General features: G+C 42.7%; 1 protein-coding gene across 1 annotated transcript in view; it reads right to left on the bottom strand.

Moving 5' to 3' along the window:
* Positions 1 to 8,107: 8,107 nt before the first annotated feature.
* znf827 (zinc finger protein 827) overlaps positions 8,108 to 14,880 on the bottom strand; it is a 66,079-nt gene continuing 59,306 nt past the window's right edge. The window contains exon 14 of the mRNA XM_070827514.1: positions 8,108 to 12,306. Within this exon, the coding sequence (XP_070683615.1) occupies positions 11,292 to 12,306 (1,015 nt within the window). The 3' untranslated portion in view covers positions 8,108 to 11,291. The remainder of the gene's footprint in view (positions 12,307 to 14,880) is intronic.

The following is a 14,880-nucleotide window of genomic DNA, read 5'->3' as shown; positions in this document are numbered from 1 at the left end:
TTCTGTTCCTTTGTGCTTGCAAAACACTGTCTTTTTTTTTCTAAAGGTCTTTACATGATGTTTTGCTTTTACAGACTTGGCAACCAGTAGGAATGTTGTAGTCGTTCCTGTTAAGCACAGAGGAGGAGGACTTAACTGGATAGTGGCTGTTAACTACTGCTAGACTTCTCTCTCTCTCCTGGCATGGCCTGATCTCCGTGTTAATGACCGCTCACAGTTGCTGCCCTGAGGGGGCTGCAGGACAGAGTCAGCCAACATCAGACCCTCATAGCACCTCCAAGACCATCTGCTCAAACAACAGAAAATATGTTCCGGATGTTATTTGTCTTCTTCGTCCATTGTTTTTGGCTTGTAAGAAGAGACGGCATGTTACAAATTGTTTCATTCATAACAATTTTTAATGGAATGGGATGGTTGCAGCGAAGGGTCCAAGTGTGTTCCCTGAATGCATTTCCTGCTCATGATGTCTAATTTCTGTCCAGCTGCCCTCTATCAACTAGTGAATAGCCAAGGTTTGTGAGGTTCAGGGCCAGTAATGAGAACAGTCATCCTCTACCCGACCGAACAAGCTCTATCCACCCTGGACAAGATGGTAGCGCCCCGGTAGTCGATCAGCAGTTGTTGTTACCGTGGCATGTTCCTGGCTCCCTGACTGATTCAGGGCAGGGCCCCACACTACCAGGCCTGTGAGGGCCAAGGGGCCGGCATGGGTTTGTCACGCCAGGTTGACATTTCGGGAAGCTTTGCCAGGACACCGCAGCACATTTCGTCCTCCTGGACGAGTGGTGTGGGAGCAAACGTGTCAACTCGGGCAGATGGGCAGGCATCGGTGCCAACCGCACTGGACCGTACCGGACCGCTGGCCTGGCAACTGTTGGCCGGCCAGCCAGACGTAGCGTTTCCTGGCACATAGTGGAGGGGCAGGTGTCATTCTCTAGCAGCAGGCTCTGGGAACATGTGTATCTACATACAATTTATATGCCTGGTTGTGAGACAGCAAAGAAAAAAAAAAAAACATATATGTTTGCAGAATAAAATTTAACTGTCTTGATATTGTAGAAGTTCAAAATGAACTAATAATCAACACCGCACAAAGACAGCATAGGAAATTAACACAAATCCAAACAGAAACCAGACTACTCTCTCTTTATTTTCAAGCATCTCTTCAATATTACAGAAAAAAAAAATTATACATAAAATATTCAATAATGATTGAATAAATTCTAAATAAATACCTATTCAGAGTTTTGGTTTACAAGGCTCTCATCAGCTATATTGACAAGCAACATTTCTTCATATATCCCCAGATCCTGGGTGTTGACTTAAGATTTTACAAAATGAGTCTGGGTGAATCCTGACATTGAGGAATTTACCCTGGAAAAAAAGACATTTCAGATTTTATTTTTTATCAGAAATGAGTAAAAACTGTGGACATAATCTAAGTTAGTTTTTGACATTTGAAAAGAGAAAGTGCAGTTCACGTTTCATTATAATCATGACAGTGTTATACTTTGTAGTGAGCAAAAAAATCTACACTATACACATACATATGGGAAATTAAGCCTAGACTCTATCATGTTAGCTAAGTTTAAATATTGGCAGCCCTGGACTTCCATAAAAGTGTATTCCTTTTTTTTTTTTTTATGACTGGGAGGAATACATCTGTCCATTCAGGGGTAAACCAGGCTTAAGGCATTGAGAGATCAAGTATGATAAAGTATAATTTGTGAGTATATGTACATATGTGCATACATCTGATACAATTTCATTATCTGTGCCAGCATCCACCTGAGCTTCTGTAGGAGTAAGCCTATGTTTTGCTGCACATCTCAGCCAGGCCTGCTTGGAGGGAGGGCCATTAATCTTGGCTAAATCAAATAAATCAAGTGCACTTTAGAAAGGAGCTGTCAGTGTAATTGTTGTGATAGCCATTCCCTGGCTACTCCAGGGGGAGCTCTATTGAAAATTGTGCCAGGGAATGCAAACTCACTGCCATCCAAGAAATGCAAGGGCTGTGAGAAAAGATATAGCCGAGGCTGTCCTCTGAATGAAGACATCTTAAGCTACTCAGTAGCGTGATGAACACTGCTGAGAGTGATGAGATTGAAGTTTGCGGCCACGTTTGTGCTGCCGAGTCCATCATAGTTGGATGCTCAGACAAGGCCGCTGCAGTGTAGTAGGCCTGTCTTTGTGTTTGATCTTCCCTGATGTTAAATGTGACCAAAACGCCCCTAATGCTCTGCTCTGCTGTTGGCGCCGCCATTAAACGGTTTTGCTCAAGAGAAAGCCACCGCAGTGATAAGACATCAAACCCAATCTTCAGCTCCATCCTGTGCGTCTGTGCAGAAAGAGCACAATTTGGTATTTACATTTAAAAGAATGCTCGGCCCTTTCAAGGAAACCATATTGGTGGTTGTGGGGATGAGACAGGGGAGATAATGGGGATGGAAAGAGCAGCATGTGAAAAGGCTGCCCTGCCCTCGGCTTCCCTCTCAACCAATGAGGGTTAAATGACTATCTGGGCACCTTGGCAACCATTTCTGTGCTTCGTCGTCGTCGTCTTCCTCTAATTTGGCTGCCTGAACAGGCTGCATTAATCTGTCAAACATGCCTTTGCTTTTCTGTCAAAAATAACCGCTTTGCTATTAAGGAGTCTTGAAGTATGTTTGTAAGTATGTTTGTGCGTGTTTGTTCCCAATGGAACTATTTGGGGTTTTAGATTCAGGCTTTTTATCCACTAATAGTTTTGTTTCCTATACATTACAAATGCCATCTCAAGCTAAATATTTCTCAAGGTTCCAGCAGATGGTGCCAAACTGTGTGTGTTTGTCTTCAAATGTGAGAGTTTGTGTGTGTGTGTTGATGTCTGTAAGTGTGTGTCTTTGGGTGAGTGTGAGGGATGAAAAGAGCCGCTCTCACTCAGGTATCACAATAATTAGCAGAAAGGAGGGTTTTCGGAAAAAAGACTATACTGTATTTATTCAAGGTTTCAGAAGAATCTAACTACTGAGGAGGGTGTGTGTGTCTGTGTGTATCCACTCTAATACACACTTGGTGGGTGTGCAGCACTTAGTGTGAGGTTGTTTAGATGAGAAACGTTATAAGATATCATACAAGGAACATATCATTAACTTCTCCAATATGGGGACTGCAAATGCCACCTCTCCAATATGGCGGCCTCTCTACCTCAGATCTGTGTGCATATCTGTGGAACCGTTCATACGATCGACTTCACACTTGGTGGGCGTGTTGCCGAGGATCCAAGGGAGTGCAGCCAGTGTGAAGATTGCATGAGTGTTCCTTTGAGAATGTGGCAGCAGCCATACCACGTTTCTCGACTAGCAAAGCCAAGCATTTGACCAGGCACCCGCTTTTAACAGCCACTGCCCAAATACATTATATTGAGAAGAATGTAATTTGTTTAGATGAAGGATTGGGGTAGCAGGCGACCTGCATTGTTTCTCTATATAGTAAAACCTCAGCCGTTTTGAAAGAAATGGTGAGGACACGCAATACAGCCATTTCTCTCTTCATCCCAAACAGTCCCTCACCACACAAGAGTAACAAAGTAAAAGTAACAGAAAAGGTTAGAAAATGTGAAAAAAGGATGAAAAGACATGGATGGATGCGATCTCTGCTAATTTGTTTGACCCACTCTCTTCTCAAATGAGAATGGATGGAGGGATTCCCGGTGTACTGATTGGAAGATGGATGAGTGTGCAGCTATGGCTTTAATTGATTGAAGACAGGAATTCAGTTAGGGATAATTGAATCATGGAAATCATTAAAAGCTCAAGTGCATGAGATAATTAGGAGAGCTAACCAGGTTGTAATCAACCCTCGGTACAAATCATCTTTTGGACACAGACAAAAAAGGAGCTTGTTATCCTGCGATATTTAACGTTTCATGACAGTAGGTGTAAAACATCAAACCCTTCTTTTCACATAAAGGCACATTTTTGCGCTTTGAAGTTGCTTTTATGGGTGACTCTGCTCGTATTTATTAATAAATGACTGCCGTTTTAATATTTCCGTTTACTTTTGTCTAATTGGTCTCCAGGCCAGTTTTCCCTGCTACAGATTCCCAGGGTCAGCCGGGGGTCAGCGTTCTACTTCATTACTCCATCCAGGGAAATGAGGAGCCTGATTAGTTTGGGCTTGACCTTGGGCTATTCTACTAGCACTCTCTAACTAAATCTCCTCACTTCAGATCTCCACAGACCTGAATCATTGAAATCATTGCATCTCACAGGCGAAAATGTTAAAAATAAAATAAATTTTATGTACGAATGTATGTATAGAGCATGCGTAGATGTTTCAAAATAAATATGTTGTTGTAGTTCAGTCGCAGAGATTTCACTTGTGAGCTGCAGAGAATCATTGGGCAATATCTTTAGGCCCAGTGTCACAGGAGATGTGAATGAAGTGCAGCGCCAACTGTTACCCATAGAAACCAATAACCTATGGCGAGTGACTGTCATAGAATGCCATGGTAACAGCAGAGCCTAACAACAGGGGAGTTGGCTGGCTTGTGTCCTATCTATTTCAAAGGCATGATCATGCTTAAGTAGAGCTGCTCTCCCTCTGCCCGTTACCGTACTCCTCCTCCTCCTCCCCCTCCCCTCTTCCTCTCTTCTATAATGTGTTTGTCATCTAGTTGGAGTGGCCAAGCAGTAGCTTTATATTTGAGGCAGCACCCAGCAGGGGGCTATGATCTGCCCCCCCTGCTGATTCAGGCTGCCCCTAAGTCTGGATATGCCAGGCCCAGGGACTTGGTCGGTAATTCCTCCCCCAAACCACCCCCTGTAGTGCTTCCAGAATCAGATTGCTGCTGACCCCCGCCGAGTGATGTCTCACCCCAGAGAACGGAGAACGGGCGCAGCGGGGGGCCGGGCAGGCAGTGATGCTATGCCCCTGGGCTGGGCACCAAACATGCATGTAAATACATGTCCCACCATGCGTGTCCAACCCAGCTCAGGGCGGCGAGTGAGTGACACACCACACGAGCGTGCAGATCATCTCTCTGTGTTGCTCCCACAGCTGTACCTCAGGTGTGGATTGTCTTTTTAACATCATTTTGTTTTTTGGCCTGCGTAAAACTGAGCACGTTTCCAGCTGCCTGTGCAGACTTGTACGACGTCTACACACTATTAAGGAGCAAATAATCATGGAATTTCACATTCACCAATTCATTTTGGCTCCTAATTTTTTTTTTTTCAGGAGATGAATAGATGAATCAACAAGCAGCCTCAGCGGAGCCTTATTCTGCTCAGTTTTAGGCCTGGCTTCAACCCATGCCAAATCGATTCCAGAGGTCATTTTCTTCCTTGATTTTCTCTTTCCCGTGTGCCCGTGGTTCTGCTCTGCAGCCCGTACTGAAGGCTGTCTATGGTAGGACTTTGTGTGTTTATTTTCCCTGTTAGAGCAGAAAAAAAGGAGATCTGTCTCCACTTAGCAAAGCTTCGGCTCCTTGACAGGGTAAAAACCTTGATGGTGGATGAGGGGCGTTGAGGAGGGGGTCATTGAAGGTATTGATGAAGAGCGAGGCGTGCATGGAGTTTGCTGTTAAAGAAGGAAAAATGAAAGGGCACAGAAGAATGAGGTGGTCCTGTTTACCTCCTCATTCTTTTGGGCAGGAAAAGGGCAGTGTTGAGTGAGGGGACAAAAGAGGCAAAAGGACAGATTTTGTGTGATAGAAAGACGTATATGGAGGTATAAAGTTGGAAAAATGAGCGTGAGGTATATATAGTGAATAAAATAGAGAGAAAAAGAGAGACAGAGAGAGCGGCCAGGCAGCTTGGAGCTCCCACAGACACGCACTTCTGTCTAAGCAGCTTTCCTCTCAGGGCAGGGTCACGGCAGGTCACGGCAGGATTACACTTTTGGCAAACAAGAGGGAGCTCCTCTCTCACAAAGCCGTGCACGACTCCCCCATGACTCTCAGCAGCTGTAATAAAGCCAAGGCAGCCTGAACCTTCAAACAAAAAGCTAACACGCTATCGATCGACAGCGGCCAACTTTCGCGAGGTGGTGTCGAAAGGTCGACATTGTGCAGACAGCTCGGGCCGGGGTGAAGGGCTATTATTGGGATGAGGGAAAACTCCAACGTTTAGTCTTATCACAGAAATTCTTCACTTGGTTGACAATTTCACCAAACTGTCAGCGCAGGAATGGAGTTATTGTTATTCACCAAATGAAGAAAAACAGCCCCCGTGTACAGTGATGTTCCAATCACAAAATCCAAATTAGGTTTTCTATCCTTTCAATCAATAGCCATCCCCTGCAGTGCCTGCATGTCTCTTCACTTCCTAATCAACACTTCCACTCATAGGGAGGTCAAATGAGCAGGCGCACAGTGCCCCGAGCGCTGCTTTGAACTTAATTAAGCAGCTTTAAACACAGCCGAAAAGATTCATTATTACACAGGCAAGATGAGCAGCTAGATGAGAACATGGCCCTTCAACAGAAGAGATTCTGCTTCGGATGGCTGTTGATCCCACATGGGTCAACACTGAGGGCGCAGTGATGGAGTTCCGCAAGGACTGCCAAATCCTTTCATATTGATAAAGGTTCCTTTTTCCTTTTTTTTTACAGCTAAAACCTCACTTTAATTTATAGACTGTGGATGAGACAATAAACACATTAAGATGTAAGCAATGATATTATCTGTTACAGCAATGCAAAATCTGCAACGAATGAAAGGGAGAAAGAGGTAAAGATGGTGGTGCTCATGTGCCTGGAAGGCTGCAGCGTGCCACCAGGGTGCTGTGAGGCAGGGCCTGTTAAAGGAGAGCTCCAGACCAAGGTGTTCTATAGCTCGGGGGCTAACGGTGATAAATGAGTCCCTTAATGTCGGCAAACACTTTATCTCTGCTTCATCTGTTTTCATTAGGCAGGGCCAACCTTTGGCTGGGCGAGAACGTGCTGTAACTTTCATTACTACAACACAGAAAGGAGAGGGAGAGAGACCTCCCATCGGTCTAATAAAAACACCAGCTAGACACCATGACAGATCCAATTCCTTATTATTATGATGGCACGCCACCGTTATAAATTATAGAATGCTATGTCCCTCAAAGATGAACGGTGCTTTTCCTTAACTCACGTCTCCGCCTCCCCTCTGAATGACATCTGCTCTTTTCTGCTGCTCTTATTGGTCTCAAACATGCTTTTGATTTCCTCGCAGCCTTTATTTTTATGTCCTCACTTGCTTTTCTCTCTAAGAGGAATATTGAGTGGGCACCAAGTCTTCTGCATTCATAATTCCTTGCAGAATATGAGTTTATTTTATATTTCTACTGAGTAAGGCTTGGCTTGGCAATAGTTGGTGGAATTGTATGATGATCGATTTTCCTTGTTCATATGAAAATTGTAAATCAACACTTAATTATGTAAAACAAAAACATCAATAATAAGTTAAATGAAAAATTCTGTCTGCAACAAATCATTGTAATGAACATCAGTTTGATATTTCTGTATGGGATTTTGCAAAACTTTTGTTTCCTGATGTAAATACTGTTTTAGGACACATTATATATTTTTAGAATTAGATTGTGTATCCACTACCTTGTGTTTTTGGGAGTTAAAAGACTAAAATAAGGCTTTTTAAATATTCACCAGAGAGTAACAACTGTGGATGTTGTGTTTATGTATTAATAAATCCTGTTATGAACTATAACCAGAGGCATCCATACTAGCAGCTGCGACACCCAAAGACATTATGGCCACCTGCTCACAGCCGACCTTTCAACGCTTCAACATGCAAATAAACTTTTTACAGTATGTATAGAAATTAGTCTAATTGAATTGAGATTCACCAAAATTCGATGTTGAGGTTTCAGGCAGTTGTGGGTGTTTAATTAAGGCATCTGAGAATCTCGGTCTTTGTATTAAATCTGTTATATGTAGCACAAATACTAGGAACTATACTTGAATCAAAAAGTTTTTTTTCATGTACACGAGGCAGTAATTTGGTCAATTAGGTATTCACAGAGGAAACAGCCACCTAGGAAGATAGAGATAACACTTTTGGTATGTTTAGCAAAGATCAGAGATACAGTATATGCCCCATCAATAACATGAACAGAGAAAAGACAAACAATTGATGTAATATCTGATGTAAGCTTTACTTTCAAATCCTGTTACATTTAGATCTGGCAAGTTGAACATAAAATAATGCCAAATAAAGAAAACAAATACAAAACCAAAAAAGTACAAATGATCTATTTACCAGTTATCGTCACAACCCTGTACAGCCTTAACAATGGAGTAATAAAAAAAAGCTTTGTACAGCACATACCAATCTTCACCGAGTGCCAAAAGATAAGATAGTTGAGCCTTTTCTAATCATAAAATACAGCCAAACGTAAAGCTAACTGATTGTAGACAGTGCAGTGTGGTGCTAACGTAATGCAACCAAGGGAGTTAGTTTTAAACACAATTAAGTGCTAAAGAACTAGAGAGAGGGCAATGTCATGCATACTCTGAAGTGCTGAAAAGGTAGTCAAGCTTTAAAAAAAGGTAACTGTGCTGCTTACAATTGGGCAAATAAAGAACAAGTGCTTAAGAATACTGGTTTTCAAAAGGATAGAGCCCTGTTGCCTTTTTAAACATTACACTCAAACTAGAGGGGGGGGGGCATAAAGAAGTGCAGCCATTCATGATTATGCTATAATAAAAGGTAGACATTTTAAAAAGGTGTCAAGAGTGGACACACTTTTTTTTTTATCTCTTTATCTTTTTTCTTTTGGACCCTGACAATTAGTTTGACTCATTCTCAGCAGTCTCAGGTGGTTTCCTTCCACCAAGTGGCACTAGAGTATAAAAGATAACGTAGATAGTACAAGGAGAGTGTGTGTGTGTGTGTCTGTGTGTGTTGGAGGGATGCTCCTTTCACTCCAGAGACAGCATGCCAGACATTGACAGAGCAAAAAAGGAACAAACAGCAGTGTAAAGGGGGACAATCGAGGCATCACTCCAGAGCAGGACGTGACGGATTCAATCCTAACATCACGTCCTGCGGCGAGTTACAATTTGGTCTTGACAATTCATGTTCTCTGTCCAATCAACATTTTTCTAACGTGATGTATGTAGAAAAATAAAAAAAGCAACTATGGTTCATTATAAGAAAATGCATGAGGAAAATAGACAAAAAGAAAATAAGGAAAATAAAAAACAACCCCTTTACAAATAAGGGATTTTGGCTTGAAGATCACTTACAAACACAAGCGCTATTAATAATGGGTAAAGCTTTTTTCAAAATAAAATGCTTGTACTATGCTGCCCTATCTCGCAAACATACTTCTTTTTGAGCATTTTACGGATAAATACATATTCTCTTAATCAAAGTGCAGCACTGTGCAAAATTGGCTCATCACAATTTAGCCTGGGACCTTTGCTCCCAGGGAGAGCTTGACCTCTACTGTCTAATTCATGCAATTTGTGTTCATTTACTTTCTCCGATTTCACAGAGGCAGACCCTTTAGCACTACTAGACATGCCTACGTGTGAAACTAAGGGATGATGATTGAGTCATTTCCAGCAACTACTGACCACTTCATATTACAGTAACTTGGTGGATCTAAGTTTGCACTTTCAAAAAAAAAAAAGAAGAAAATTAAAGGTTTAAGTGCTTTTGGCTTGAAGTGTAACTACATTAAGTGCAATTAAAACTCAAAAGGTTGACAGGAGGAGGAGGAGGGGTGGTGGGGGCAAAAAGCAGTACCATGTCTGCCGGCCTAACAGAAGCCAGTGCCATTGAACACAATGCTGTGAATGGCTTTGCTTCATCATTGCACCTACAGGAGCTTTTTCTCACAATGGGTTCTCGATGAATGTTAGTAGAAAATGCTTTATTATGATGTAAAAGGCTCAGTAAAAAAGTAAAAATAAAAAAAAAATAAATGAAAAGACATAAAAAAGAAACGGAAAACCCCAAAAGAAAAAGACACAGAAGGCCACCAATCACACTAACTTCCCCGTCTTTTCCAGCACAGAAGACGTCCCTGTTCACACTTCTGTATCGCTTCATTTTCATGTACATAAACAAAAATACATTCATTCAAGTCATTTTGGAACAGTTTTTTTCTTTTTTTTTTGTACACAAAAATTACAAAAAGCTCCAAAAAGCACCATTGAATCGGCCTGTGGTGACCCTAGCTGTGGGTAGCTCGCTAACCCAGAGCTGGTCACCTCCACAAAACAGTTATCTCATATATCTCTTCTACGTATAGGTGCGTGATACATAGTTCTGCATGGGAAGCTGCACTGATATCCACCTGGTCTCAGAGATAATTAATGTTTCCACTTTGTCACGAGCGTCATTATTTCGCTGCTTTTTCACCTGTGAGTGCAAATTCATTGGCAACATTTTACATTTATATTCAAATTATTAGTAATAAATGTACAATGTTTCTTGTCATGATAGGTCAGATTGAGTATTTTCCTTATTTACATTATCACAGCTTATCTTCTGTTTTGTGAGCTTACAAAAAAAAAAACTATTAAAATTAGCTAGTAACCCATTTAATCGACTTATTCTGAGACAGAGGTGATGCCAGGCAGCAGCTATGCATAATATTGTTTCACCATTATACAAAAAACCAACAGAAATCAAAAAGATGGGAGGGGGCAGGGCTACAAAACTATGTACAAGACTGATAAATAAGTAAGTGCGTGGTTTGAGGCGTTGCTTTGGAAACGTGCCTTTTTCGATAAAAAGCATTCCGTTTCATTGGTTCTGTCCACATTGCACCGCTAACACTTCAGGATATCTCGAATTTAGCTTCCTAATGACGTCAAAGCTAGTTGAAACACAGAAACAGGCATGCTATTTTGATGCATAATAGCAATAGACAAAAATGCACTAAAATATAGCACTTGCAAGTTTTGTTTCGTCTTTTTCAACTTTTTATCTCGTCAAACGACTAAAGAAAAATATCTATAAAACTGAGATACGTTAGTTTCCTCAGATAATGCAACTGGGTCCAGGTCATTCAGACATTTAAAAACAGAAAAAAAGGTAATAGAGAGTAGTAGCTGAAGTAGTAATAATTCAATTGATAGAACTGATAAGAAAAGCAGCTTTTTGATATAAATGCATTTTTAGCATGTACAGCCTTTTTCTCTTATAAATGTTTTTTTTTTTTCTTTTCTTCAATATGTTTGTCTGGTCCAGCTTATTCTGCTGGTCTGATTGGAAAAGACGTTGCTCCCACTGCAGTGGTCAAGTGTCATTCACACCACTGTCCGCGGGGGGAGGAGAGGAGGAGGAGGAGAGGAGGTGGGCGAGGTCAAACAGTCTTGGCCCTCTCCATCAGTCCCAGGTAGGCCAGGAAGGAGTGTTTGTGGGAGGTGGGTGAGGGGGGGGAGGGGGACGCAGAGTTGGAGGAGAGGAGGAGAGGAGATGTGGCGGGCCGCCATCTGGAGTGGAGGTGCGAGTGGAATGTGAAGCGGCTGTTGTGGGTGAACAGGGTGGTGAGGGGGATCAGGTGCGCCCGGTCGCAGTTCCTGTACTGCTCGAACACGTGGCGGGAGGAGGGGAGGAAGAGGGAGGGGCTGCCGCTGCTCGGGCCGCCAGGGTTTCTGCTGGCGTTGTTGCCATTCGTGCTGCCAAAGCGGTGCAGAGGACTGGTGGCGTCCAGCTGGTGGGACTTGCCCAGCGTGAGTGACAGGGCAACGGACTGGAGTGCCTGGGACGCTGTCAGACTCATGAGAGGGCTGTTACTCCCACTCCCTCCACTGCTCCCTCCTCCTCCACTGAACAGAAAGTTCTCCTGGCTCTTCCGCAATGACGAGCCCCCCGGCGACGTTCCCTGGAGTGGCAGCTCCTCCTCTCCTGCCTCCTCATCTTCCTCCTCTTCTTCTCCTCCTAAGCCTCCGCCCAGTCCCCCCGCTCCTCCACTCTGGTGTTTCTTGAGGTGGCGGCTGAAGACAAACGGGTGTGTGGTGGTGAAGGGGCACTCTTGGCAGCCAAAAGTCTGGCGCGGTGCGTGCTTCAGCTTCTTGTGCAGGTTTAGGTTGTCCTTGCGCTTGCAGCTATAAGAGCAGCGGTCGCAGTGGAAGGGCCGCTCGCCCGTGTGCACACGCACATGCTCGATCAGCTTATTGGCCGTCTTGGACAAGTAGCCACACTGCTCACACTTGTAGTGGTTGCCCAGACGGTGCCCGCGCATGTGGGCCTCCAATGAGGCCTGGTCGGGCCACAGTCCCTGGCAGATGCGGCAGCGGTACTCCATCTTACAGTGCGTCTTAAGGTGGCACTCCATGGCCGCTGGACGATTGGTGGAGTAGATGCAAAAAGGGCACCTGGGTAATGCAACAAAAGGGGGGCAGGGAGGGAGGACAAGACACACAAAAGCAAAAGACAGTTGAAAGGGAAGTGTACATTCAAAACCGCATAACACACCTTGAAATTTAATAACACAAAATAATGAAGAGGAGAAGGACAGGTAAAGGAAAAGTGTGTATCGTGTACAATTCTGTGTGCTCATGGTGGTATGTGTGGCAGTTTAATGGTGGGGGAATTGAGGTGATCAGGTGTGTGTGTGTGTGTGTCTGTGTGTGTGTGTGCGTGTGTGTGTGTGTATGTGGAGGGGGGGGGGGGGTGACAGGCTGGAGAAAAGATTGGAGCAGTAGGACATGAAGGGAAATGAAGGAATGGAGTGGCACTTACATTTAAATAGCACCTTTCATCTGCTCTGGGCCCCAAAGCGCTTCACAAACCCTGCAGAACAGAATCACCTCAGAAAAACCTCGAAATGGTCAAGGCCCTCTCTCCCTTTCTACACACTCCTACATATATATAAATACTTCACATTGCTCAAGTGTATACGCATGTACACGCTTGTTTAGAAAAAACATCATTACCTGACCCTAGGAGTAAGAAAACTAGGGCAAGAGGAATTTATCTAAAACCTGTTTGCCATTAAGGTCCATTAACTCATTCTACACCTGTTTGTTTAAATGCTGCCTGCTTTTGAAAGCAAATTTAAATGTGGTTTACATAAATTAAGAGACTGTGTAAACCTCAAAGAACTGAAAATATAACCCACATGTGATATAAACAGTGCAGCAAAGAAGTTGAGTTAAAGGAGTTTTTCTGATAAATTTATCTAAAAAGGAAATATCAAAAGTGCCCAGTTCCTCCACCTATTTTTTAAAAATCCCTTAAATAAAAAGAATCTAAAATATCTACAACCTTTTTCTCTCCCATTTGAATGCTAAAAGAAATCAATCTGGCTTCAAAAACATTAACACCAGACAGAAGAAACATTTAAAACTGTTACAAAAACTACTTTACACGTATTCACTCACACACTACAGCTAGCAGCAAATCCTCAAGTTAGTGACTGAAGATGCTGTGTGAAGACCTTTGAGCTATGAAGGGGCTTCTTGTGTGTTTGTGTTCTGTTAGCCACGGGATTGGTATTAAATACAAGTCAATGTAACTGTCATGGCAGCTTCCCAGTTTACTTTTAGTGAAATGCTACCATTTCCAGACATTCAGCAATGTTGTGAATGTCCTAACTCCACCGATGGCTGCACAGAAAAAAGATGCAGAATACAGATCTTGGTTCATGACGAGATGAGGCGATAATCATAATGATACTCGATGGTTCTGCACATGCACAGACTGGAGTTATGAGAACAACTCAAAAACAAAAGATGGCTTGTGTAACTTGAAATGAATCTCCTTTAGTTAATTTCTCCTAAATGTTATATTTCCTAAATACTGGCATGTGTTGAAGCTTTATTTTAAAATCCCAAATGCTGACTCCTCAGGACAGAATATGTGTGCAAGTACATTATCATGATCACCCTAAACTGAACCGCTAACATCATTAGTGTGTGGTGTAGATGTTGCGATCGACAGATGGACTTTATGTTAGCTTGACAGGCCTGAAATGGGACATAAATGTGTCACAGTACAACAAAGGCTCCTGTGGGACTGGAGTATGGAGATGGAGAGGGAAGCATGTGAGGAGACTAGAGCTACATAAACAGTAGAAAAACAAGGCTGCCTTATCAGGATATGTTAAAATAGGATCACTGTCTAATGTGCATTTGAGTCTGTAGGGGTCTGAAGTGTTTGGGATGCACATGGACATTGCATTTTTAAGTTTTTCTTTTGTTTATCCGATGTGTGAGCTTGTACGCTTGAAAGCATGCAGTAGTTCTGTTATATATATATATATATATATATATAGGCTACAATTAGACAGACTTGTGTCAGTGTCCAGCGTAAGATGTTACAGATGCAAGTGAAATCTGAAATATGCGCTTCTAAGTGATTATCTTCTAGGGGTGTGCCAATAAATTTTTAGATTATACACAGTCCAATATACTGAGCGTCTGGGGGAAAAAGTAGCTTTCTGAAATGCAGGTTTCATCAGATATTTTTCTTTGGCATGGCTGTTAGCTGTGGGCAGTGGAACAACAGACCCTGAGGCGAAGCCCATTTCCATCTCCTTTCCACTCTCCCTTCTGTTCATAGCAGCCACTGCAGACCCAGAGACCACTGTCTGATAAGTTGTACTTGCCAAGAGAGGCTGTTGAGCAAAACTACAGCTTGAATCATTTCATTTGCTGGCTGCAGATAATGAGCATGAAAGTGAGGTTAACTGATCGAGGACACATGGTTGGAATAACGTTCAAATAGACCACAAATCTGTGTTCCTGTCTTATTAATGAAAGTTTACAGGTGTCATCTGAATGGCTGTCACAATCAGCTCTTATTAAAAAGAGCCTTGATACTGTCAGCCAGCTTTATGTATATGAAGTAAAGTTATCTGTTTCTATCCTTTCAGCCATGTTTCATGCACCATTTTAATTATGTAAATAAGCTCAACGGTGCATGTGAAATAATAACTTCAACCGCTG

Source organism: Pempheris klunzingeri, chromosome 3 (assembly GCF_042242105.1).
Source record: "Pempheris klunzingeri isolate RE-2024b chromosome 3, fPemKlu1.hap1, whole genome shotgun sequence".
NCBI lineage: Eukaryota > Metazoa > Chordata > Actinopteri > Acropomatiformes > Pempheridae > Pempheris > Pempheris klunzingeri.
This window is presented reverse-complemented; position numbering and strand designations above follow the sequence as displayed.